The following is a 24,857-nucleotide window of genomic DNA, read 5'->3' on the forward strand; positions in this document are numbered from 1 at the left end:
ACAAACTTCACCGTACCGAACTGGCATATATGGCAACTATCTTGAATTTTCTGCAATGACCTCTTGCTGGTATGAATACACTTAACATTGTTTTTAAGAACACGAGGCATCTTCCGGTCTGTCGACGGTGATTGCGCCCTGGGCACCGACGAATGGACCAACTTTTTAAATTATGGCATCGGGACAATTGCATTATTCCCGCGGATCCCAGCTGCCCCGGGGAAATTATGAAACTTAATTCCGAAGCGTCCTGGCGGCGCGATGCACGCTGCCATTCGCGTCGTATGGGACCGGTTATAAGCGATCTCTCAGTATTTGCCGACTGATATATTGGTATGTTTACCGCTACGATACATTGGTATTTTTATACAGAGTGAAGCAATAAGGAAACAGATTATTCTCAGAAAAATCACATTAGCCTTTTCTTCTTTTTTGTTTTTGTTTTTTTTTTTTAAATAAAAAGATGCGTAGCAATGGAGAGGCAGCTTCATTATTTAAATTGTGTAAGATGTTCTATAAATATGAAGACTGCAGGGGAAGAACAGTTTTTTTCATTTTACTTATAAAGTTTCGTTGAAATGAAGATATCAACAAGAATGCATTTTATCATGTTTTTGGTTGGTACTATAGGAAGCGAAGAGTAGAATGATGATAATAATCATGCAGTAAACGTTAATTATGCCTTTTTGTGGAGCTGTAAAAGCTACATGGTACTCCGTGAAATGTAATTAACAACGCTGAAGTACACGATAAAAGCGACTTCTATGTGAAGTGATAATCGACATTATTGCAGAGGACCAATGCAATTGTGTGTAAAGAGACTCGCGTTAAAATTACGCGACACGTACTCTTTCTACCTATTGAGGCACCAGTTTGGAGGGTAAAACTAATCTACGAAGTTCGACCAGTTTTGGAAACTGTTATTAATATGAACGCTTAAAATATTCAAACTTCGTTAATGACATATACCAGAAAAAGCCACGAGTGTGTCATATAGTTGCCATTGATAACATCGTGAAATAATTAAAAGCATTAATGAGCGATTCAAAATAAAAAGCAGTTTCATTTGTGAGAACAAAGTTATCGGGCAACCTCCATGTTATAAAATTATACTGGAAATGTTACGATTTCGAATACTACAGATTCTTTGGTCTGTGTCGGAGACACAAATTCTAGTAACCTAATCATCGAGTAAATGCATTCCGCATCGCGGTACCAACGCGAGATCTTAATATGAAACGAATATATCCCATCGTTTGTTGAAGAATTATAGAGAAAGAAGCGTTATGATGAAATCGTAAGGGTGTCAGAGACAAAGCGTCTCTTTTCCCGCGAATAATTTCCCCATTCGTTCCAACAACGTCATTTTTCCATTCCCGCTTCCGCGGAATGGCTCTAACAAAGAACACTTTCAAGACGTTTAACTCAAATTTTATTCCTTCCTGAGATATATCATTAAACGGAAAGATGCGAAAGATGCGTATGATTTACAAGTAGCAAACTGTAATTCTAATTCCAACTGATGGATTGAAAATCATAGTGGTGTAAATGATAGTAGTTATACAAAATAAGATATTGTATACGTATCTAGCTTCATTCACGTGCTTCGACTTTTAAAAGTATTTCATTATCGTTCATAACCTGAAAAAATATAATTAACATCCTATAACAATAAATACAGAATACTGCAGTTTTATAAAATAATGATAGATTGATTTGCAGCCCTTCAATTGTCTCTAAAAGTTCTATTTTAATAATAATAATTAATTTCATCGTTTATTCGTTTAAAGTCTCTCTTAAAATAGAGATCTTTTCGTTCGTTAAAACGAGAGCAAGGTTAGGATATAAAAATTTGTAGACCGCAGTAAGATTAATGGGATCGTAACGTTAAACGTCTCTACAGTGTTCCTTTTGGACACAGTTACACTAAATCAAAAACAATAGCAAGATGCTCGTCGAAAGGATTAAAACGACCATTAAATACGACGAAACTAATCGCCCGGTTGAATTGCCGCAATGGTTGACCCATATGTAAATTCAACGAGAGAACGTGCATTAATTATAGGTTATACACAGAGGCATACGGTATACGCTCGCCTAGCGGATGAGGGAACGTGCATTACTAATACCTTGAATCTGTCCGGATAGTGGTGTACGGTAGAGGGCAGGACGTACGGTTGAATTATGGGGAAATTAATGGCGGTGTGACAAATATGAAGAAACAACATCCGACGCAGAAATAGACGAGAGGTAAACGTTCGTCGGAGAGGCATTCGCGTTTCCGCTGCTCATTTTTAACGCTAAAATATGGCGCGATGTTGTGCGCATGCTCGTACACATTCTGCCCATAATGTCGCCGTTAATGAACTCAAAAGTTGGATCATCTGTCCCGTTTTAAGGCCACATTTACATTCCATGTTCCGCGGTATTTCTTTCCTTTTTTTTTTTTTTTTTGTTTCACATCTATTACACAAAGATGCTTTTAAGCGAAACAAACTCAAGCTTTACACAGATTTAAATCCTGAGATAGGTGTAATACAGTGACAGTACCATTAAATTGAAAAATGCATTACCAACTATGCGCTAATAAAAAAAAACCTAATCATCTAATAAACTAATTGCAATAAATCTTTTCGTTGATGAGTTTTTTGCTTCTCTTTTTTTCCTTTTTTTTTTTTTTTTTTTTTGAGGATGTCAATCTTGTCTTATCAGTGTCGTTATCAATGTCAATCTTAATCCGGATCACATAGACGTGCACCCTGCGTTCCAGGGGGCTCGCAGCTAGGTGAAAGTAAGTTCTGCACGGTTTTATCGCCAAGAACGTTGGTAATTCGAGGGTGAGCGAGAAGCCGATTAAACAATCGGTCTTAAGGGGTCGTTACTAGACGTCGAACGCAGACTTGGATCGTTCGCCTAACTGAACTCCACTGCTCTCCGTACTTCGCTTATATACTCCGTATCTCGCCTTACCCTCGTATACCTTTTCTCTTCTTTTTTTACGCGACTAAGATCATTAGCATTTTTATTAGGCCATTCCATTATGAAATTAGAGTATTTTTTATGATGCTTAAATTTGTATTAAAATTTTTGTACTTGGCTTCTTGTATCTTTTAGCGCTATCATTAAAATCGTTAGAAAATTTTTAAATTATTTGACTTTGTGCGAAAATCATGTTGCTAACAACCTTCTAGTGAATTGTTGCAAACATTTTTCACGTTTCAATCGATAACAGAAGCAGCGCGTACTTTCAAATTGTTTGCTGATTCCAATCTGAGCTTTAATACGCTTTAAATTGTGTTAAAGTAACTACTAAGTATCTATAATAGCCAGACACGTTTTTAACTTACGTTCGTCGCAGAAGGAACCTTTCCAGCCAGGATTACAAACACACGATCCTCTGACGCACTGTCCGTGTTGATTGCAATCAGGAACTTGGCAGTCTCCTAATGGTATATCGCATTCGGCACCTTTCCAGCCGTCTTCGCAGTGGCACATACCACCACCATATTGTCCATGAGACGAGCACAGCACCGGGCACACGCTCTTACTGCAATCGGCCCCCTGAAATTTTCATCGATTCTTCTATTATCTTCCATTCTCTCTGCTCCCCCATAAATATGATCGACGAGCGAGTTTAGCGACACCATTTCGCGATCTAATCGCTTCGATCGCCGTGTAATTCTTTTCGAATCGCTACGTGAAGGAGGTTGATGGACAAATTGAATCGTTCGAGGTGATTTCCTACGACTATGTGCAAGATTTGTGACTGTGGGTCTAAGGAATTGTGGTACTGGATGCCATAAAGACTGTTATTCTTTAGAATTATTGTCGATATTATGTTGAGACTGAGATACGATGATTATGTACGATCGTGAATTCTCATTTTTACGATTTTCGAACTGTTGTGCTTTAGATTTTTTCTTTTTTGATTCTCTAAAAACTAGTAATTAACGATAATTGCGACTAAGAAATTTACGTTGAAATGTTTTCCATGTTACCTATAAAATAATTAATCCCTAGCCGGAACCATACGTGTTCTTTTTAAATGTTCTGCTTATATGCACAAGGGTAGATAAACAGCAATTTATTACATGTATTAATCTTACAGTTCGCAGTTCCGTAATCAATTAACGTAACATTAATGTAAGTGTGGTTATATATTTATCCAGCTGAAGCGTATATTCTACCTGTCCACTTGATCTCGATTAAAGTGACCCCACCTTGCCTGTTATATAACAGGTATTCACCTCATCAGTTGAGGCTAACAGGGGAGCGGCACAACGTACAGGTCAATGATTCGACACAAATTTAGCACACAGTACACATAATATATTATACAAGCATCGAACGTACTGAAACATACCATTAAAAAGATAGAATGTGAGGTTAAAATTATTTAAAAAATAAAAATCTTCTGATTCTTTATCTTTGTTCCTTCTTTTCTTTCAATTAAAACTACATTTTTTTCATGTATTTCATTAACTTTACCACCCTAAAAGTTGCTAACCTTCTTAACCTCGCGGCAGTTTTCGAAGAAACCTAAGGATACACACCTGATAGCCATCGATGCAGTCACACTTTCCAAGATAACAGGATCCTCTTCCAGAACAGTCGTTGGGGCAGGTAGTCGATACCCCCTCGGCTTCTGTCACGACCAGGGTGACTTTGTATGGCTGCAACTCGTCGTTATACACCGAAAGGAACCAACGTCCGGTATCCAGATACTGTAGCAGGCTAACGTTCACCATCATCGGCTCTACGATCGTTCTTTTGATCAGCACATGTTGGTACGACCGATTGTCGCTGGATCGCGCTTCAGTGGCAGCTGTTTTCATGAAACTGACAGCCTCTGAGCTAGTGTCTCGTTTCAGCCTATGATCCACTCTGCCACCTTTCACGAATTCTACGAAATCGTATTGCGTGACACTCGGAGCGACGTTTCGTCTTCCGTAGACGGCGAAGTTCGCGCCCCAGGGTAGAGTAAGATTCAGTCGGATGAAGGCGGGCTGCTTGTTCCGGAACTCGGTGTTCCAGAAATGGTAAGGCGAGATCACAGCCGAGTGAGCCACGTTGTACGCCTGCAGCTCGAGCACCGCCGGCCATTGCTGTGCTGATTGCTGAATCTGAGGGTCACTCTGTTGGTCCCCGGCACTGTCCGACGCACTCGAGTGCTCTGCCGTACTCGTCGGCAGCGACTCTGCGTAGTAGCAGCAATTCGATTACGTTCTGAGCTCTTATTAAGCGTAATTTTACGTATCTTAGAGTAAAAGTATCTTAAAGTTTCCTCTTTATGTGAACGTGAAAATATAAAGATATTATTTGGATAGCTAAGATATGAAAAATATTCTCCGACTGAGAGTACAGAATATTCTTTCGAAAATGTATAATAATTGAATAACTGTGCGATTGAGTTCACATAAAGTAGAAATTCTTTTATAAAGATTAAAAAATTCAAATTGAGGAAAATATGGGTATTCTGTTTTGATTCTGTTGGTGTCTCCAACGACTTTAACGGTCAAAGCGTAAACGTCTGTCGCGCTATTTAGTCTGCTAGTCTCGCGACAAATGTTCCAGTAGCATAGCTCGACGAACGTAGCTACACATCAGAACCGATATTATTCTCAGTGTGGCCATTGTATGGTTATATACGAGACGGCCGATATCAGGCCGGGGAAGCCATTCGAACGTAGCAGACGCCTCCCAAAAGCAATTACCGCGAGACGTCGTATGCCGGAGTATTTACATCATGCATAGTGGATGCAAATTGATACCGCTCGATATTTACCTTCGGTGGGTATTTGCGTTGATATCGGGTCGTGAACGTGCGCGTTCTCATGAGTGACAGCCTTCACGTCTTGGACCACTACGCATTTCGTGCTGTCTATCGGCCGCATGGAGCTCACTGCTGAAAAGAAAACAGTTTCCCCTTTAACATCAAACACTGCACGTCTCACAGGAGATATATCGATAACACATATGGAGGATCAGTTCTGTTTTAGAGTAAACAGATTTTTTTTTCTACTTGATCATGTTTTCACAGTGTTTGAATTTTCAAAATAGCTTTCAGATATATGTATTATAGAGCAACACACGGCAAAGTGGAATGGAACATGAAAACTTTGTTTCCACAGATCGCGTGATTTTAAAAAAGCATACCGACTAATCGAACCACTTTTTGCTTTACGCGCAGACCTCAAAGTTATTTTATTCGTTTAAAGGTGGATTTGTATTTGTATTTTCACGTATTGGTAAAGCATGAATTTTCGTTTAATTTTGCTTACGCGTCATTTCTACGAAAACCTAAGAGAACCAAAGAATTGTAACCGGAAGATGTTCTACCGAATCGTTGCGTTCGAGAGGAATATAAAAATCCTATTATCCTAGAAAAGCAATTCCAGAATATATATACATATTCCTTATTTTATATATATACATAAAGTAAAATGAGAAAGCAAGCATTTTATGTTTTACATTTATCCATTTAAACGCAAGCTGCTTCCGCGCCAATCGGAAGATACGAACGAGCCATAGATTCGTCATTTCGCCGGAGAACACTCGATCTTGGAAAGAATGGCGTACTCGCGAGAATTTCCACGTTGCTAGACCACCGCGATATTACATCGTAAGAAAGTTTACGGTGCCATCGTCGGCCAGCTTTCTTTATAAACATACACAAAGGCGCTCACGTACACCGTACGCTTCGTTCATACAACAAAGGCGCACGCAATCAGCTTGTTATATTCTTAATGTAGGTGGCCGCCACTTCAGACAAAATACCACCGTAACGCGACTCTTTTATTGCGCCAGGAATCAGGAACAGGGCTTTGGTGGAATGTCCCGTGGCGTCCTAATGGCTTCATAAATTCGAATAATCGCTTTCGAATTACGATGGGACACTAGATTTCCACGGCCCGACTACCCTTGGTAACTTTTCAAGGCGGCGCGGCCAGCCGAACGACAAAGGCCGCGCCTCTGTTTCTGCGTTTAATACCCGCCATTGGTAATTGGTCCAGTTCCCTGTTTGCCAATAAAAATCTACGTTCTTTCTACTTCAAGATCAAACGGATTAAGAAGTTCTACTTTACGGTATTTTACGAAATTCTTTGTTATTTTTAACTGTAGCTTTTTTAATTCTTAGGAATAGAATTCTTAGGAATAGAAATCGGTACACTTTACCTTCTGTTGGTGTATCGGTTATGGATTAGGCTAAGGATCTTTTTAGTTTAATTGCGTTTGTGTGAAAGTTGAAGGTGTATAGGATCTTTATAGATTTCGACCTTTTATGATGGTCAAATCTATCATAGACGTAACTATCAGAAACGATGAATGGAGTAGTAAAACATCGACTCTCTGCTCGATCTACCCAATTTTTTGTTATAGAAGGAAGGTTACGTGTATACGTAATGCGAAATGTTCATGTTTTTATATATACGTAGACACTATTTTTATTGCAAAAATTGTGTCATATATGATTGATGTGCAATTTTCTTCACGGATCCGTAAATTTTCTTGTATATGGCTATGGTTTGCGTGGAACGAGTAATTCTCTCTGCAAACAACGGTGATTCTAGTTAGTTAGAAACAGTTGTAGTAAGTTGTAGTTCGGTTGGCAACGCACGATCTTCATTACAACACCACTAACGTATTTCGTTCGCCATATTTGCGGTAACATTCTACAAATACAGTTTCAGAAACCGATATTGTTTATGTGAAACGCGACATTAATGGGGTTGTAAAAGAAGTAGGCCACCCGATACTCTTTCATGGCGGTCTGTATATACATACTCAACGTATTTATGAACGAAACATTAGCTGAAGATTGAATGGAGAACGTAAATTTTAACGAAAATGGATAAAACTACTAGTTAGAGTTTTGTTACAGCTTCAATTAAAATACGTAAGTCGTAAAGATTATTAAAAAAAAAGGAATACAGAAACGTAATTATACGTGAAAAATATAACAGAAATTTAGTAATGTGTTTTTATGATTATCGTTATTGTTACCATGGTCTCAAACATTTTTTAAGCCTACTAAAAAAAAAAAAAAACGCGTAAGAAATTATGAACACAGAGAGAAATGCGTTTAAAACGAGGGATTCTTCGAAGCTCGATTAATTTAATGCCACCGTTTAATTAACAGAATCTTGTTAACCATAAAAATTTTACAGCTTGAAATACGATTTCCCAGAAAATTCGAACGCTACTACCTACACTTTTCGGATATTATTACACACGTATAATTCTGCACAAAATTCGAGCCAAATTGGTGACCTGAATTTCAGGTATTCTCTCTCGTAAATACCCTCCGTACGTAACTATAGCATCATAAACCTAATTCCAGAGGAATCCCCCTAATTTGTCAAAGTGATATTTCTTCAACGGATCTGCAGGCGCATTAATCTCTTCGCATTTTAAATATATGTGTATAACCAGTAATAATACCAAATTATATGCTACACCCCATATTTTTGTACACTTTTCACTTTCATTTCTTTTTATTTTTACGTTAATATTATTAATTTATTTTTACATTAATTACTTTCGTTATTTTTCACTATCTTATGCTAACTCCTAATACCGTATTTTTTTTACATTTTTTACTTTCATTTTTTTTTATTTTTACATTAATTACTTTCGTTATTTCTCACTATCTTAAGCTAATTCTTACTGCCAAACTTTGCTAATGCTTGCAAAACGATTAGACGTGAGTCATTATACTTACGTGAAATATTTATGCAAGTCAACAAGATAAGCAATGACACGAGATTATGATGAATCTGTTAACCTAATTCTTCGATCTTTTCGTACGATGAACACAGATAACGCTTGTACTTCTCACAAGTTTCGCTAAACATCCCTCCTCTTCATTTACCTATATTAATGTCTTCCAGACAATGAGAGGGCAGTTCGATCAAATTTAAAGCGGCTCAATGAATCTCACAATAAAATCCTTATCCGCGGCTGAGAATTGTCATGGCTGAATTAATTATCTGTCCCGGTGGCCGCGTTCGCGTCCGCCAGCAGCGAATTAATTACGCGGGTTAACGAGACTTTTTAAAAGCGAACACCCCACCCCTTTTGCCGTTCTTCCTCATACCACTTACAATACAACGTGTCTAACGACCTCTTGGCTTATCAACGCGTTCGTTGCCTCCGTGCTCTTGGCTAATTGAATTAACGTATTACCATCGTTCGAACAATCTAACAAATAGAAAATCACGTTCTGTTCATCAGTATTTCTCGCTAACTTGCCTATTTCTCTTCGTTCTTTTTTCTTTAGTTTTTTCCTCTTCTTTTTCGATATTTTCATTTTATTATTTTAATCAATTTCAGTCTCGTCAGCCTAGAAATGGATTTGGCTTACGATTCCTTTCGTTCTTGCTTTCACATAAACTATCGCCCCTTAACCGATCGATTGCCTATTTGCTTTTTTGCTGCTTTCTTTATCGATATCTACCTATTTGCTGTTTTCCTTGCACAAATATAAATTTCTTATCGATTGTCTTCCTATTCGATAAAACGAATCGCTTTTCAGTTTTTAAATTAACAGGATCGAATAAGAACATTACTCCAAACGTTTCTATGTTATCCAAATACGAATTAAATTTTAAACGTAAAGAAAATGAAAAGATTCAATGATAAGGTAATTAGAATAAAACGCTACGAACTCCTTCGATTTATCGCATCCGTGATAACATTGGCGTATAGAAGTCGCGTGATCTACGGAGACGAAAACCGATCAATCGTAGGTGAGATCCGTGTCATACCGATGGAAACGGTAATTTGTATGTCGGCTAATATTTTCTTTCTCGCGTCATCCGGCTAAATTCATGAGCTGACAAATAGAATTCTCACGTGTACGACATTGCACGAGCGTGTTCCATTAGCGCGTCGACGATTGATATGTATATTTGTCGGGTCGACTTTTGATTGCGATCTGTTAACAGATCCGTCTGTATTGGGTTTTTGTTAGTTATCATCGGTTTTTGTTAGTTATGCCGATTATTTGATGTTCATGTGGTCAATCATTCAGATCGCCTGTCTGTTGCGTATACAGAATCTACTCGGTGTCAGATTGCGCATTTAACGGTAAGATCAATTTTTTCCAATCTCTCTTATTTTCCTATTAATAGAAATTATTTTTTTCGTTTGATCGCATGACATACACAGTACAATAGAAGCAACAGATACCTCTTACCAAAAGCGTGTACCAAAACTTGCTATCCTCCTTTTTTTTTAATTGTCACGACTGGCAATTAAAAAAGAATGCTAAAATACATATTCAAGCTTTATTCCCCATCAGAATTCTCAATCAACTTCATCGCACACTCTGCCGTCAATGCACTTTCCACCTCTCCGTCGAAAAAAAAAAAAAGGAAAAAGAAAATAAAAATAGAGGGAAAAAAAGAAGATACAACGAACGAACCCCAAGAACCAAGCGTGCAACTCCAATTACGAGCATCGTCCCTTTGATTCCACGCGTCAGCGGTGACAGACAAATTACTGTCCGCGCGTGGAAAAGCACGCATGCGACCTCTATATACCTCCCTCGGCACTATACACGCGAGAGCATGGGAATCGACTAACTCTAGCTGTGGATACCGTGCGCTGCGAAATAACTGGAAAAGAAGGAGCGTCCCCGTGAGATCGACGCTGCTCGTTATGTAACTATCGTTAGAAATTGAGTTGCAGTGAACTGTGAACTGACCTTATTTCGCGAGCATCAGGAGCAACCGTGGCGTCGTTTTCGTCCTCGTTTCGCGTCGATCGCCAATCGCCCCTTCTACGTGCATTACGTGTGTGTCACACGACCGCCTCTCTTCCGCATGCATGCGTATATACACGCGCACCCGTATACCGATCACGATGAAACCATGGCTAACCCTCGAATTGCGAATTCGTCTCTCTTTCTCTTTCGCTCTGTCTGTGTTTTCACGTTAAAACGAGTACGTGCGGAGGTACGTTTGGTGAATTTTATTGTACCGTAGCACAAGTGGATTGAAATTCACGATAGCGAAACTCGAAATAAGTTCGACTTTGAAGATGAGCTTGGAATTTCCCTGTGGGCGAGCCGCAGGTCAGGGGCGCACGAAATTTGTCAGGTAAATATGGAGAGGATCGGAGTTTAATAATTTATTAAAATTGGGTAAGTTGGTGAAATAGACGTTGGTCGGGTAGAATTTATTGTTATTATTTCTTTTAATAAATAAATTTGTTTTCCAGGTTAATGTAGAAAGTTGTAGTTTTCAGAACGACGCTTGAAAACTGAAATATTGTACGACATCTAAAATGCGTGCTTCCTTAAACTTAAAATATATCTCCTAAGATTTAATCTAACCCAATTCCTTACTCATCCTGTGAATATTTCGTGTAAATTCAAAACTGTTCGCCTTAAATAAATTTTAAAGATTAATCATCGATCTATTCAACATCGTGAAATTTTAAAAATAGAAACGATGAGAAATTTTTAATATAATACATAATAATAGGTAATCACAAGGTAGTCGGTTTTCCAATATTTTTAAATGGTTATTACATGCTTTTAACTGTGGAAAGTATAATACCACGCTACAGCTAACAAACGTATTAAAAAGGAAACTGTATGAGATGGCGGAGACAGTGAACTTTCATCATCAAAATCGCCGGAAATTTGAAATCGGTTGAAGGATGAAACACGCCCCCCCCCTTTCTATCCTAACAGGGCAGCCAGCCTAGCACCTGAATTCACCCTTTGATTCCAGACAGGGAAAAGGTGAAGTCGGCTGGGAACGACAGGCAACTCGACTGACGAGAGCAAAGGAACAACTTTTTCAATTATATTCCCTCGGATCGATAGAGCGATTCATTCCCGAGAATGATTCCCGGATTATCGAAGGATTATCCGTTCTTCCACGCCCACCTTATGCTTCCGCTTTCTTTCCGTGCGTTTTAATGAAATGTTTACCATCGATCCGACTGTCGTTCCTTCAAATCCACTGATAGTAGTATAATTTCCAACAAATCAAGTCGCTATAATAGTCTCGCAATATTTTGAAAAGTTTCGGATTTTCTACAATTTGCTCGTACGAATAAAATATTCTCTTTAAATTACTTGTAAATCTCTTGGGTTTTTAATAGATCTTTGTATAAATAGATCCTACGTGTATGGTATAAACAAGAGACAATGTGTCAGGTGGGAAAATAAAAGCGTTTTAAAACTAGATAATAAATTCATGCAGTTGTGCAAATAAGCCAACAGAATAATTAAGGTAGTGGCCAACGATTTTCAAAATATTCAAGAGAATGGGAACGTCTATTTAATAATCCCAGAATCAAATAAAGGAACAGTCTTGGCAATGTTGAATTAGTTGGCGGTGTACTGAATATAAAAATTGTCCCCTTTTAAGAGATGAATAAGTCTTAGACATTACGTTTTCCCAGAATATCCTGTAAATTAATAAATGTAATATGTAAATAATTTTCACTGGTACTGAAAGAAGGTATTACGATCTACAATCTCAGTTTTCATTCAAATCATTACAGATACTTATTTCAATACTTTTAAATCGATGCATTTGATGTGTAAGGAATTTTTCTACAGTGGTCCCTAAGTAGGCAAAAAGAAATCTCGTTATTTTTCTTAAATGAAATTTCGTACGCAATGAAGTATATAGTTTCCTCGGAAGAAACAGCGAGAAAGCTTTAGAAAATATCTAAACGAAAGTCGAACTTTTTATTTGCACAAAATGTTTTCTTCGAGATTACCAATTAATTTGATTCGAAGACACCAAAATTCCATACGAGAAATTCGTAAGGTCGTAACGTCGCCGGTGTCGAATTCACAGTTTGCCAAGTAAACTTCGCCGATGAATCCAACTAATCGATGTGGAAAAATTCTTCCTATTCTTTCCTCCTTTCGCGACCCATCGTTTCGAGTGCCAGCTACATAAATGTGATTTAATTTGCAGGCATCCTGTCGGGACAACGATAGACCGGTCCCCTTTCTAATTTATTAAATGGAAAGGTACACGTAGGTGTACGCGTACACAAAGGTATACGCTGTGACGCTTAACCGCGCGTTAATACCTCAGGGGGATAAATCTGGAGCACGAAACGGGGGAAAAAATATCGTATAAATATAAGTTGCCGGAGAGATAATACTTTTCTTTTTTCTGCTCTTTTTTTTTCTTTTTCCTAGTTATTTATGTATAGTAAATTAGTGAAAGTGCCTCGAGGATTTCTGTATATCACGTTGCAATGTCTAATATGTTAAAAATGCAAATATATGTCGGTGCGATATTAAAATATTTCGTGAAATGAACTCGAAAAAGTTTGGATGGTCTATTTTCAAAACAGGTTCCGTTTATAAAGGTTTGAAATTGTTAGAGGTGCATCCATTTCATTTGCAAGACAGTCGAGTAATTTTACGCGAGGAGTCCTGGTCTTTTTGTGAATGCGCTTTGTGAGATAATTATAGTAAAAGGATTTTAATCCTGAAGAATACTTTCTACGGTACGGTATTCTGTATAACTATTTTCCTTCGAAGTTCACGTAGTTAACCGCAACGATAACTCTAGGAAGTCGTGCAGAAATCAAAATATCGGCATTCGACGGGGGGAGGAAAGATGTCGATGGCCAAGAGGTGATTCGTTTCCTCTTACAGCACGGTGTCTTCAATGAAACGCTTCGATTCCTTGTTCACGGTTCCGTGAAAAGAAATGAGAGCAAAAATTTGTTCGCAATTATTAATAGCCAACGATTCGGTAGCGGTCGTGGCAACAACAACAAATACGTCGAGCACGTTCACTGTAATGAGGGCGATATTTAAAGCCGCGGGTCGAAAAACCGATCAATCTGCTTTTCTTTTTTTCTCCATTTCTGTTTTTTTGTTCGTTAAATCATTCATAATTATGTTTATACGAATAGCCTTTTACTGCGGCATTTGCAAATAATTTTTATCGTTTAAATCGTTTCTAGATCTAATAAATGTCAGGTTAGACGATCTAAAATAAACGAACAAGCATAAAACAAATATACACGTGAAAAGAATACCAATCGAAAAAATTAATGGATCTACAAATATATAGAGTGTCAGTAATGATTTACATAAAAATATACAAAATTCATTTGAGAAATCACATTACGGAAATTTCAAAGAACGATGTCGGTCTAGCCAGGAAAATCCTGAACCGTCTCGGAGACCAGGCAGAAACACAGACTGAAAATGAGGGTAACGACGAAAGAGACAGAGATAAAGGGAAAAAAGAGAGGCGTGGGTGTGGAAGAGGGTAGTTTGGATGCAGTAGCAAACAGGCAGATTGGATTCCCGACTCGATTTACCGGAATGCAGAAATAACAGCTGGCGAAGTCTCCTCGAGGCCGATCCGGCTTTGCAATCTTCTCCTCTTTTCTTCCTTCCGCTTTTCAGACACGCGAGAGAAAGGGACACGGGGTGGACGGAAGAAGAGGAGAAAGAAGAATGCAGACGCCGGATTCAAGGGACAGTTCAGTAAGGGTAACTCGAGAATGTTTTATATACAGAGTATTCTACTAAAGTGTCGAAATTTTCAGGGCTTTCCATGAATTTTATAAAAGATCCCGTTTTACAAAAATTGAATTATATTCGGGAACATCCAATTCTTTTAAATTAGACTTTCTTTATCTCCGTCTTTGTACAAAATGTGTCTTTCAAATGGAACTGCAGCACTTTTGTAAATGTGCTTTTTTTTTATCGGTTACGATATTATGGGATAAATAACGACGTAATACTTTTACAAATACAAATTGCATTCGTTTTCCTATACATGTATGATTATATTTATTTGACTCTTATATCCGATATATGTATAGAAAAAAAGACACAATATCGAAAGAAACTCTTGTTCCATCTATTTCAACAGATCTGCGAGATACGTTGTAATACGAGTTAAGAACTACAGATAAGTAGAATGTGAACGTAATGCATAGAAAACTAGCGAGATCATTGGACAGTAGATAATCCAGACAATGGTCAAACCCTCTTGTAAGTAGACACAGCAAGAAATAGACAGACATTTACTACCACGATTCTCTGAAGTAGAAACAACGCCCTACGGTCAGACATTTACCGCAGCTCACTTAAGTAGAAACAACGCGCAATGGTCAGGCATACGTCGCGACTCTCTTAAGTGGAAACGGCGAGCAATAATCAGACAATTCATTACACTTTACTACGTAGAAACAACTAGCAATGATCAGACGCGTCACTACAATCGTATTGAATAACCTGCAATCTTTCTGCTTAAGTTTCCACAATTAACTTCCTTAATTCTTCCAAAGTCTAAATAAATATTTACACTGACAACTAAAAAACCGCTATTTTTACATTAATAATATTAACATAATAGAGCAAACAATTTCCTGTATAATATTTTTACTTGTACGCAATTCACAATGTGTGCTGCTAACATCTAATATAGCAAAACTGTACCATGAACTATATATATCTAAGAAACAATACAATCAATCTCTAACTCTGCTTCCCTTCTTTCCTGCGAAATCCCCTTTATTCCACCTTCGAAAAGATAAACCGTAATTCCGGCACAACAAAGACCTTGACCGCGAGGGCTTCGGATTCAGGGATTTGTCGAGTCGGACCGAATGCAAAAACGCAATTTCGTCAGGCTACCGCATCACTAGCGGAGGGAGCCAGTGTTTCGCGCAGATAACGAGCAGGCGTTAATTTCTCTAATCGGTTAGCCGGCTTTCGTCGTCCCTTTTTTCCACCATTTCGTCGATGCAATTTTCGTGTAACGGCGCCGGCTAAGCTACTCTCTTTCCCTGGATTCTTACCACTACGGACCTGTGCTACTCTTTGATCTCACGTTTCTTACGCCCCTTCACAACTACCGCGCGGAATAGTTAATCAGCGGAGGAGCCAGGAGAAACGTGGGTTGTAACTCGTGAAAGTTTTATTGCAAAGTGCTTGCCAGCTAGCTTTTAAGTGTTTTCAGTGCGTGTTATAGGTCAGTTTTAAGTATGTGGCTTTTCGCGTAAGCGTCTAGGTCGGACTCTAGTGGAGGATAGTTTATGCCGTAGATTCTCTCTTAGATATTTAAAAATAGACAAGTTAAAAATAGCATCTGTTGGAAATTATTCCTTCGAGCAATTATTTTTATAGCTGATTTTTTGAATTTGTAAAATCTGTACACTGGCATTCGTTATTATGATCGAGCAATCAAATACTTGACCATATTTTCAAGAAAAGTACTAAGCATATGTAATAAAAAGCTTAGATGCGAAATTTAGAGACGTCAACGTCGAAACCATCAACTAACAAGTTGGAAGATAAATCGATTTATCCCTCCAGTAACTGAGCCACAAAATCTACAATAAACACGACTATCAGGAGACAGAAAGAGGCAAAAATACGGTCTTAACTGCGCACTCTACATTTCGCCATGGTAAGAAAGAACCGCCGGAGCCGCTCCCATTTGAGGTTAATGCCTATCGTGGAATGGAAGGATTTTCTTTGAATCGACCTCATAAGCTCCCGAAGATCCTAAATTTATTGCCAGTAAAACCTGATACGTATCGTCTGTACGTCTCAAAGTCGCAACTATGGTGACGGGCATCTTATTAACGGATAAAGATAAACGTCACTATAATCCCCTAGTCACGGCCAAATATTTTACGCCGGCTATATAATATTTCGTTCCAATTCGTATCTACTTATTTTATAAATTACGTCCACAACTTTCGACTGCGCTAACTATTATCATCGTTTACTTCATCAGAAATTATCTGTGAAATGCTGTAACATATCAGAAATGTTATTCCTGACCTACTCAACCTCTGCCAACTAAATTGATTAAATTTTTAAAAGGGTCAGCAACAATATACCTACAACCTCGAAGCAACTAAGAATAATATTATCACCTCTTTAAATCGTGATATAATCATGTCAGCACTTAATAATACTAAAACAGAAATTCTCGTCTCTCAATTTCCCTAGGTGTCAAAATCGAGCCGATATCTCCCCCGCTTCTCGCACGATCGATTCTCGCGTGACCGTTCAAGCTCGCCCTTTACACTCCCGCCAGTGAACAACGAGGCAGAGAGAGAAAGAGAGAGAGAGAGAGAGAGAGAGAACATAGTGTTTCTCGAGGCTGATCATTATTGGCCGGAAACACGGGCCACGCTGTCGAAGCGCTTCCTCGCCATCGGTCGGCAATATTTTCACCTCTCCCCCAACCGGATGAAGGCAACCGCCGCTCGCTACTAAACGAACCATTGCGCTAGTAACGTTTACTGCGCGGCTCCGCGCGCTTCCTATCGAAGATCCGGACTTCCGTCGTTAAACGGTATTTAATTCGCCGGTGTATAGACCAAGGGAGAATATCTACGTTCGCTGCTAGATCTAGCAGTTTCCTTTTCTGCTCGGTGAAAATTAAGGCAGCTTTGCACAGCTACGGATTACAGTATTTTACAGCTATATGATTTTCAATGAAAATTGTCACAGTGAAAAAGTTCTTCCACATTGGAAACTTTACTGAGAAAATAATGTCGTATACGTTGCTGGTAAATATTTTTACCTTTAAAAACCCAATATCAGTGGCACGGACAAAGAATAAACCAAATGAGACACATTCTCGCTTGCAAATGGGAAAAAGAACTAGGTTTTCACCGATTAATGGTTTGATCAACTTTGACTAAAACATCCTGTTAAAAATAGAGAGGTTTTATCGAATGATTCACAGGCAGTAGAATTTTATTGAAATATTATGTTAAAAAAGAGAGTCGTCGTTTGGCGACAGAGGACCGGTGAATACATTTCGCAGCGGGTAGGAAAATGAGATGGAATGGCACGGTTAGAAAAGCAGGGAACACCGTGAAAAATTCTTGATCCCTACCTCGTTTTGCGTTAACAGTACCCATGCGAGTGATATAGAGCAGCAGGTGAAATGCTAGATGAATTTTAATTTCAGCTCTATAATCTGACAATTAATAACGATAATTTTAATAATAATACATACTTGGTAACAGGTGTGTCTAAACATGTGTTCATAATTTTGAGACACTCTGTATAAATCCTAACCTCCGAAAGTGGGGATGAAATATACTCATTAAATATTGAAACTAAAAGACTAACATATCATATAAAATCTTTTTTCTATTAAATTTTCCATTCTCTCTGACATCGAGTAGTGCCAACAATACACGCCAGTCTCAAGGAATCATTTTCATTAAATCGAAATTCAACGGAGAGGAGAAACTCTCGTGTTTCCGTCCGCAGCCAGATTATATATTGCAAGTTAGGCAAATCGAAGTCCAGGTGAATTTCGACCGAGCATCTCGTCTCCCTAACCAAATCTGCAACTTGATAATGAGTTATTGTAGCGTAAACTGCGGATTAACGGGCAGAAGGATTTTCCGGGCGGAGTGGCGATAAATTCACGGAGGCCGGCGTAAATAAGAGCTAGCTACCGACCGATCGTCGAACCCACTCATACATAATAGATAAATTAACTGTATTTTGATTCCCGCGCAGACGACCCTGTGATCGCGGCCATTTTCGCGTTACCGCGAACCGCACTGGCGAATTTCTCAGCATGGCTATGCATCGATTCACCACAAACCAAATTCGAGTCCTTTGAATTTCCAAAAATTCACGATATAGCTAACGATGAATTTCAATGGAATCGAACGACAGAACCTGATGGAAAGTGCTAAACTTTTGATGCTTTTTAGTTTGGCGATGTCAAGGTTAGATAACATGATCGATTCACAATAGTTATAAAATAAAATAAAATGGATAAAACATACCTCGGTTTTTATCGAATATTGTTGCATTCACGACACCTAACCTCGATTTCCAAACCGATATCCTATATTGTGAATCATTATCAGTTTTCGTTTTAAATCCCATTCCCTGGCATCCAAATAACCCATTAACTTAATTTTTAAGGCAAACAGAAAATAAAATAAGAATGACGAGACATGGACGCTTTTTAAAATTCACGAGACTTCCCGTAAGCTTATTAGTTGATCGAATATTCCAGGTTATATTTTGTTTACTTACTGGCGAAGTAAGCCAGCATCGCTGTCAGCGCAACAGCGAGGAGGATCAGTGCGATCGAGAAACACTTCCAGGAGCATCTGTGCTGGCACCGTTTGTCGATGTGAAAACGTGACGGCGAATACGGTGAATAATGCGGCACCGCTGCAGCGCGAAGTGGAAATCCTGGCATTACCATGGCTTGACCTTGGGCGCCCACCGTGCCTGTACCACCATTCCCAGCGGCTGCACCCAAACCACCACCCAGAGAACCGACTGTCACCTGCTGCTGCGGCGGCGGAAGCCTGTAATAGAGACAGCGAAGAATCAGCATTATTACTTCGCAAATTGGCATTGTATTTCTAAGCTTATTTGTGTAGGTTATAATTTTAGTTTATATCAAATTTTTGCTTGAGTTCCATTTCTTTAATTGTATTAGTATAGATATGAATCTGTATAAACATTGGCAGTCTAATTAAATACTAGATTCAGTGTACATTATATAACCAACGTTCGCATAAACGGTTTAATCTTTTAATAGTCTTAACAACACATGGCAGAATATATACGTGTCAACCCTTTTCGCTATACTCTTCTCCATCATCACAATCTGAATAATTCTCACCTCCTACCAACCTAACCTATTATCATAGCTACTGTTAGATCACTGTAAACGCCGATATCTAACACTCATAACGTCAATTTCCAAGTTACGCAATCCATCTGGTTGGTCATCCAGATTGACAAACAACTTCCATTAATTCAACATCAAACACACGACAGAGAAACAAACGAAGAACATATTGTATCCATCGAATTCATCACGTCATCGAAGAAAGAAGATGGACGTCCAATGAAAGAAAAAGGGGGCGTGACCAAGTGCGCTTTAGTGGTCACGTGACAAGACAGCGCGTAAAAATCGCTCCTATTAACCTAGACGCGGTTGTATGGCACGTCGAGCACGCTTTTGGCGAGGCCACCTCTTCGGGGTGACATGTTAAAGCCGAGTCACGTCGAACCTACATCAAGGATTTTATTTTCATCACAGACGATATTTATCTTCATCCCCGTATCGAGAGCTAGCTCTCCATCGCTGGGTGAAAAGGGCAACGTCGAAACAGGGATTTAATACGGTTTCACGAACAAGTACAGGGCGATCCAAAGACGGTTTTCCGAATAAATATACATATATTCTATGATATGAAACGATAGGTAAACTATAACGAAAGAAGACAGGTTAATAATCATTTTAATTTTGAGTTACATCAATGTATATTGTCAATTTTATAGGTTAGTTTAGCTTAAATTAGAAGGGCTTCTAGTAGTCTTTTATTTATTGAACTATATTGATGTGGATCTCTTTTCTCAATTTGATCATTCCGAAATGCTCTCTACTGAACCATACACTTTATTTAACCCTCAAAACTCATGGACGACTCACCCAATATTTAACTTTTTTAGCGCGGAAAATTCCGTAGAAGAATAATGTCAGTGTCGTAGTCAGATGAAATCGGTCTAAGCGGCTGCACGAACTTAACAATACCACCCCGAAGCGCTAATATTGAATTTTCTGCTTAAGATTCAGCAGAGCTTCCGACGATGGGCAGGTGTTGTAGCAACGGGAGGGAATTACACTGCTTGAAAACAGCGCGAATTGGGACATAGCCTGCTGGCCGCATCTTCGACTGTAGAAAATGGTGAAAGAACATTTGGACCTAGGACAAACGGTTAATTTTCATGGAAGGAGAGACGAGATGAATCATATCGAAAATTTTGGATACTTGAGTTTAATTCCTATTCTTTCATCAGCAGGGGAATTAGGGGAAGATTAAAGAAACTGCTATTTTCTTTAATTCCAGACTTGAGCTTATTTTTCTATTCTTCCTTCGCTTTTCTTTGTTTGGATTTAAGTGCTGTACAATACAAAGAGCTTACATACTGAAATAAAAGATCTAAAGATGTTTCTAAAACATTTGCTCGTTATAAAACAAGCTCGAGGAACTTCTCACAAGCGCTGCGAAAGAATACTGGCAAAAAATGTATGAAACGAAATGTCAAAGGAATTTTCTGCGACAAAATCACCGGGTCACTCTCGGCCACTACATCATCACTTTTTTTATATCGACCTCGCCGGGACCGGGAGATTCTCGTGTTTGCCTGGCGAGGGATCATTAAGATGTCTCACCTTGCTCGCGTAACGTATCAGTTATTTAACAACGCTCGACAAACGCCATAAATAATCGCGCGCTCAGCTCTTGCCGCTTCGCGATCCTATAAACGTCTGCTCATATTTCCTCCGGCCAGGAAGCAATCAGGCACGACGCAAAGAGAGGACCAGAATAGAAAAAAGAAGAACACAAGCAACGTAAATGTAAGAGAGTGAAACGTAGAAAGGAGAAAACAAAGAGAGAGAGAGAAAGAGAGAGAAGAGAAAAAAAAGAAAATATCGCTGGCAGAGGTCCCGATGTCGGTGCTTTACCGACCGGGCGACAGAAGAAACGAGGGAAGGAATAGTTGCGAGCAATAAATATTGCTTTTTCTTTTGGGGATCATTAAGTTGAGAACAGACGGCGGCAGAAAATTAATTTACTAAAAGTATCGGCGGACTCGTCGCGGCCGGCAAAAACCGGCCGGCGAAAGAACTTTAATGGCGAAATAATGGGGGTCTTAAAACTTGGACGATGGCCAGTGACATCTTATTCGATCTCTGAATCGTCGTCTCGCCCAATAATTCACCCTACGCATCTCTAGGATCGTTGTTTATGCTCGTCACCGCGATTCGTCCGTAATTTATTGCAAAAAGCATGTTGCTTAAAGAACTCGAATATGACATTCTATTCCCGAGATGTCTGATTCTTTTTCGATAAACGAATATTTTTATCGTACAGGTTAAAGATCTCCCTGTTATTCGAATCGGACTTATAAGTATTTCATTTCGTGATAAAGATACTTTACAGGAGAGTTTAGCCTTGTTACACGGTATCGTATCTCTGGATTTAATTAAATCTATTATAATACTAATGGAAGATTCCTGTACGCAGTGTGCACATCCCCGTATGATAATGACAAGGAGAAGTTTGACGAAACAAGTGAATTTTGCTGTATAACTAAGTTTCAGTGTGGTTATAGTCTCAATAACGTAGATCATAAATCTTTCTCTTGCCTATACAGTACTACTGTACATACTGTGTATATAGAAGGGTATATAATTATTGGAATCTCTGTAATATCCATATAACGAGACAATGGGTTAACAGGTTTTACAATATTTCACAAGATCCAACGCTCTCTCTCTCTCTCTCTCTCTCTCTCTCTTTCTCTCTCTACCGTTTTAGACGAAAGCGTCGCGAGAATCGACTAAAGCAAAGGACCACGTTCGCAGCTTGAACATTTAATTGTCATCGGAAACGCAATTCCGTAACGCGCAGCACTAATCAACTCCCGTGGCGCGGATAAAGCTTTAATGAGATTGCGAACGCAGCGAGAGGAGAGTGAAGAGTGAGTAGCAGACGAGCGCGGCGAATTTTCTTCGACGGTGACAAATAAATACAGCTTAGGTTAAGAAGCTTCAGACAGCTGTACAGTCGTTTCACTACGGACAACCGGATTCCTGATTGCACGTAACGGACAAATGAAGCGAGGGGAGAGTAGCTGAAAACAAGATGAACGACTGCACCGAGGAGAAGAAGGGAATGGGGGAGACAGAGAGGGAAAAGCATGGCGGAAGAACGGAGTAAGCAGCAATTCGGCGTGTTAACGCTGTGGCCCCCTCTTCAAGCTGAGTTAATCCATTTGCGCGAGTAAATCAGTTAACTGAAATTGGGTTATATTTCCTAATCGATACGATGGATTAGCTTAGTCGTTGGTACGTTTGGTGGATCCTCGATCACAGTCTGTGCATCATTTTTCGATTCATTTTCTTCGATGCTTCTATAGATACGATATGTGTTTTTGAAGGGATAGAAAAAACGTCGCAAAATAATTTAGCAATTAAATTCACGCACGAGAGGACGCAATTTCGTGTAGGGAGAATCCCGAGTAAACGAAGCTGAGCTTGAACAAAATTCCCTAGCCATTGGAGTCCCTCGTGGCAAACTAAAGTTTCTGCTTTTGCTGCAATCCTCCCCACCACCCCTTTCTTCTATCCCCATCGTTTCTTCGATATTCTAATTCCAGGCACGTTCGACGTTTCAGGTACATCGTTCCAAGCTGCCGCGTGGTACATCCCTGTTTCCTCTCTACCATCGCATGTCCCGACGTGCGCTACCAACCGTTGAACATCCAACGGTGGCGTGCTAGCGCGCGCGGCTACAACACCTACACCGATTAAGCGAATTGACCGGCTGTCTGATATATTGGAAGTTAAAAGGGTAATTGCGGGTGGCGTTGCTGTCACATATTGAGTCGAGTGTTGTCTGAGTGGAAGATTGGAGCAGGCCCGAGGATAGGGCCGAGCGTGTGATCCAATTATGATGTAACGAACGCGTCGTTACTCGGAACACGCTCGATAACGAGACACCGAGTATAGGCTTTGAACCGTGGTCAGACATCAAACGTTCTTTTCTCTCGAGACCCGACCACTTCGTTAAGACTTGTCCGTTCCTGCTGCCTTGACGATCGCGCGCGCCACGTTTTAAGAGTAAGAAGAGTGGGGCAAGAGGATCGCGGAATATCAAGAGGATAAGGAAACGTTTTTGGGAAAGGTAGAATGTTTGAAGTCGATCTTTTAGAAATAGGAGAATAAGTTAACCTTGGTCCAGTGGATGTTAGATCATTGCTATGACGAACAACGAATATTTCATTTTATACGATTAACACGGAGAACCGATTGAAGAGTATTTTTGTTTCTACGCAATGATCGAATTCGTTTGAAAAATAAAATTGTGTCGTTTGATATAATAATATTTAAAAGTGGCTTAGAAAGTAACGAACATGACCTATTTATTTATTTGCTTATCAATGCAACTCGATAGATTAAATAGGCTTATAATTCTCGTAACAATCGTTGTTTTGATCCCTTTTCGCTAAGCTAGTAAAGAAACTGCATGCAAAGAAACGACAAGTCGGCTTTATTCACTGCGAACACGATCCGTGGAAACGCGACCGATCGTAAGGTTGGCGCGCATGTACAGACAGAAAGGGAAGACACGTCCAAAGAATTCTAATAAAAATCTGACACCTCAGGCGCGTTCTCGAAAGAAAGGTAAAGCGACACGAAGATCCGTAACCCGACGCAGGGGTCGTCGTCGCTTGAAATTGAATCGTACTTCCAGATGAAGAAGGAAAAAATAAGAAAGGGAAGAATTATGGTTACTGCTGCAACAAGAATAACGAGGTCCGCTCGTATGACGGAAGAAAAGCGAGATATTGCCCTGCTTGAGATGAACAGCGTCTTTTACCTTATATTTATAATTAAATAGTTAAATGAAACTTAAACAGATCAATTTTTTTTTTAGAAATCTGATAACTTATATAAATAATTGTATAATGTTTGAGAATCAGCAATCAAAAAAAGCAGATTATGTTGATTCTATGAATTAATTATACATAATTGAGAAGGAACACGAGATACTCTTGTCAGAGATAATTGAACAACAGCACTGGAATGGCAATGGATACTCGTTATGGAGCTCGTTATACGAATTCAATCAAGAAATCTGTAAGTTTCATGCCATAGCATTCGAATAATTCACCTTTTCAGTTTAATATCCATCGTTTCCCTATTTAAGTGGCTGACTTAGCAGCACAAACTTTTACCAGCTATTCATTAGTGAGAGAGTTACTAAAAAAAACTTGCAGAATTAAAGGATTTTAATTACTCATTCTTAAAACACGTAGGTAT

General features: G+C 39.1%; 1 protein-coding gene across 7 annotated transcripts in view; it reads right to left on the bottom strand.

Annotated features, from left to right (window-relative positions):
- Nucleotides 1-24,857, bottom strand: part of LOC100644721 (teneurin-a) — a 704,524-nt gene that overhangs the window by 27,130 nt on the left and 652,537 nt on the right. For 6 of the 7 annotated variants that reach the window (XM_048406770.1, XM_020863510.2, XM_048406771.1 and 3 more), the window contains 4 exons: nt 19,040-19,320; nt 5,786-5,905; nt 4,554-5,197; nt 3,348-3,561 (listed from right to left, as the gene is read on the bottom strand). In XM_048406770.1, coding sequence (XP_048262727.1) covers nt 3,348-3,561; nt 4,554-5,197; nt 5,786-5,905; nt 19,040-19,320 — 1,259 coding nt within the window. The remainder of the gene's footprint in view (nt 1-3,347; nt 3,562-4,553; nt 5,198-5,785; nt 5,906-19,039; nt 19,321-24,857) is intronic. The other variant, XM_048406769.1, reaches the window with a different exon arrangement.

This window comes from Bombus terrestris, chromosome 6 (genome assembly GCF_910591885.1).
Source record: "Bombus terrestris chromosome 6, iyBomTerr1.2, whole genome shotgun sequence".
Classification (NCBI taxonomy): Eukaryota; Metazoa; Arthropoda; class Insecta; order Hymenoptera; family Apidae; genus Bombus; species Bombus terrestris.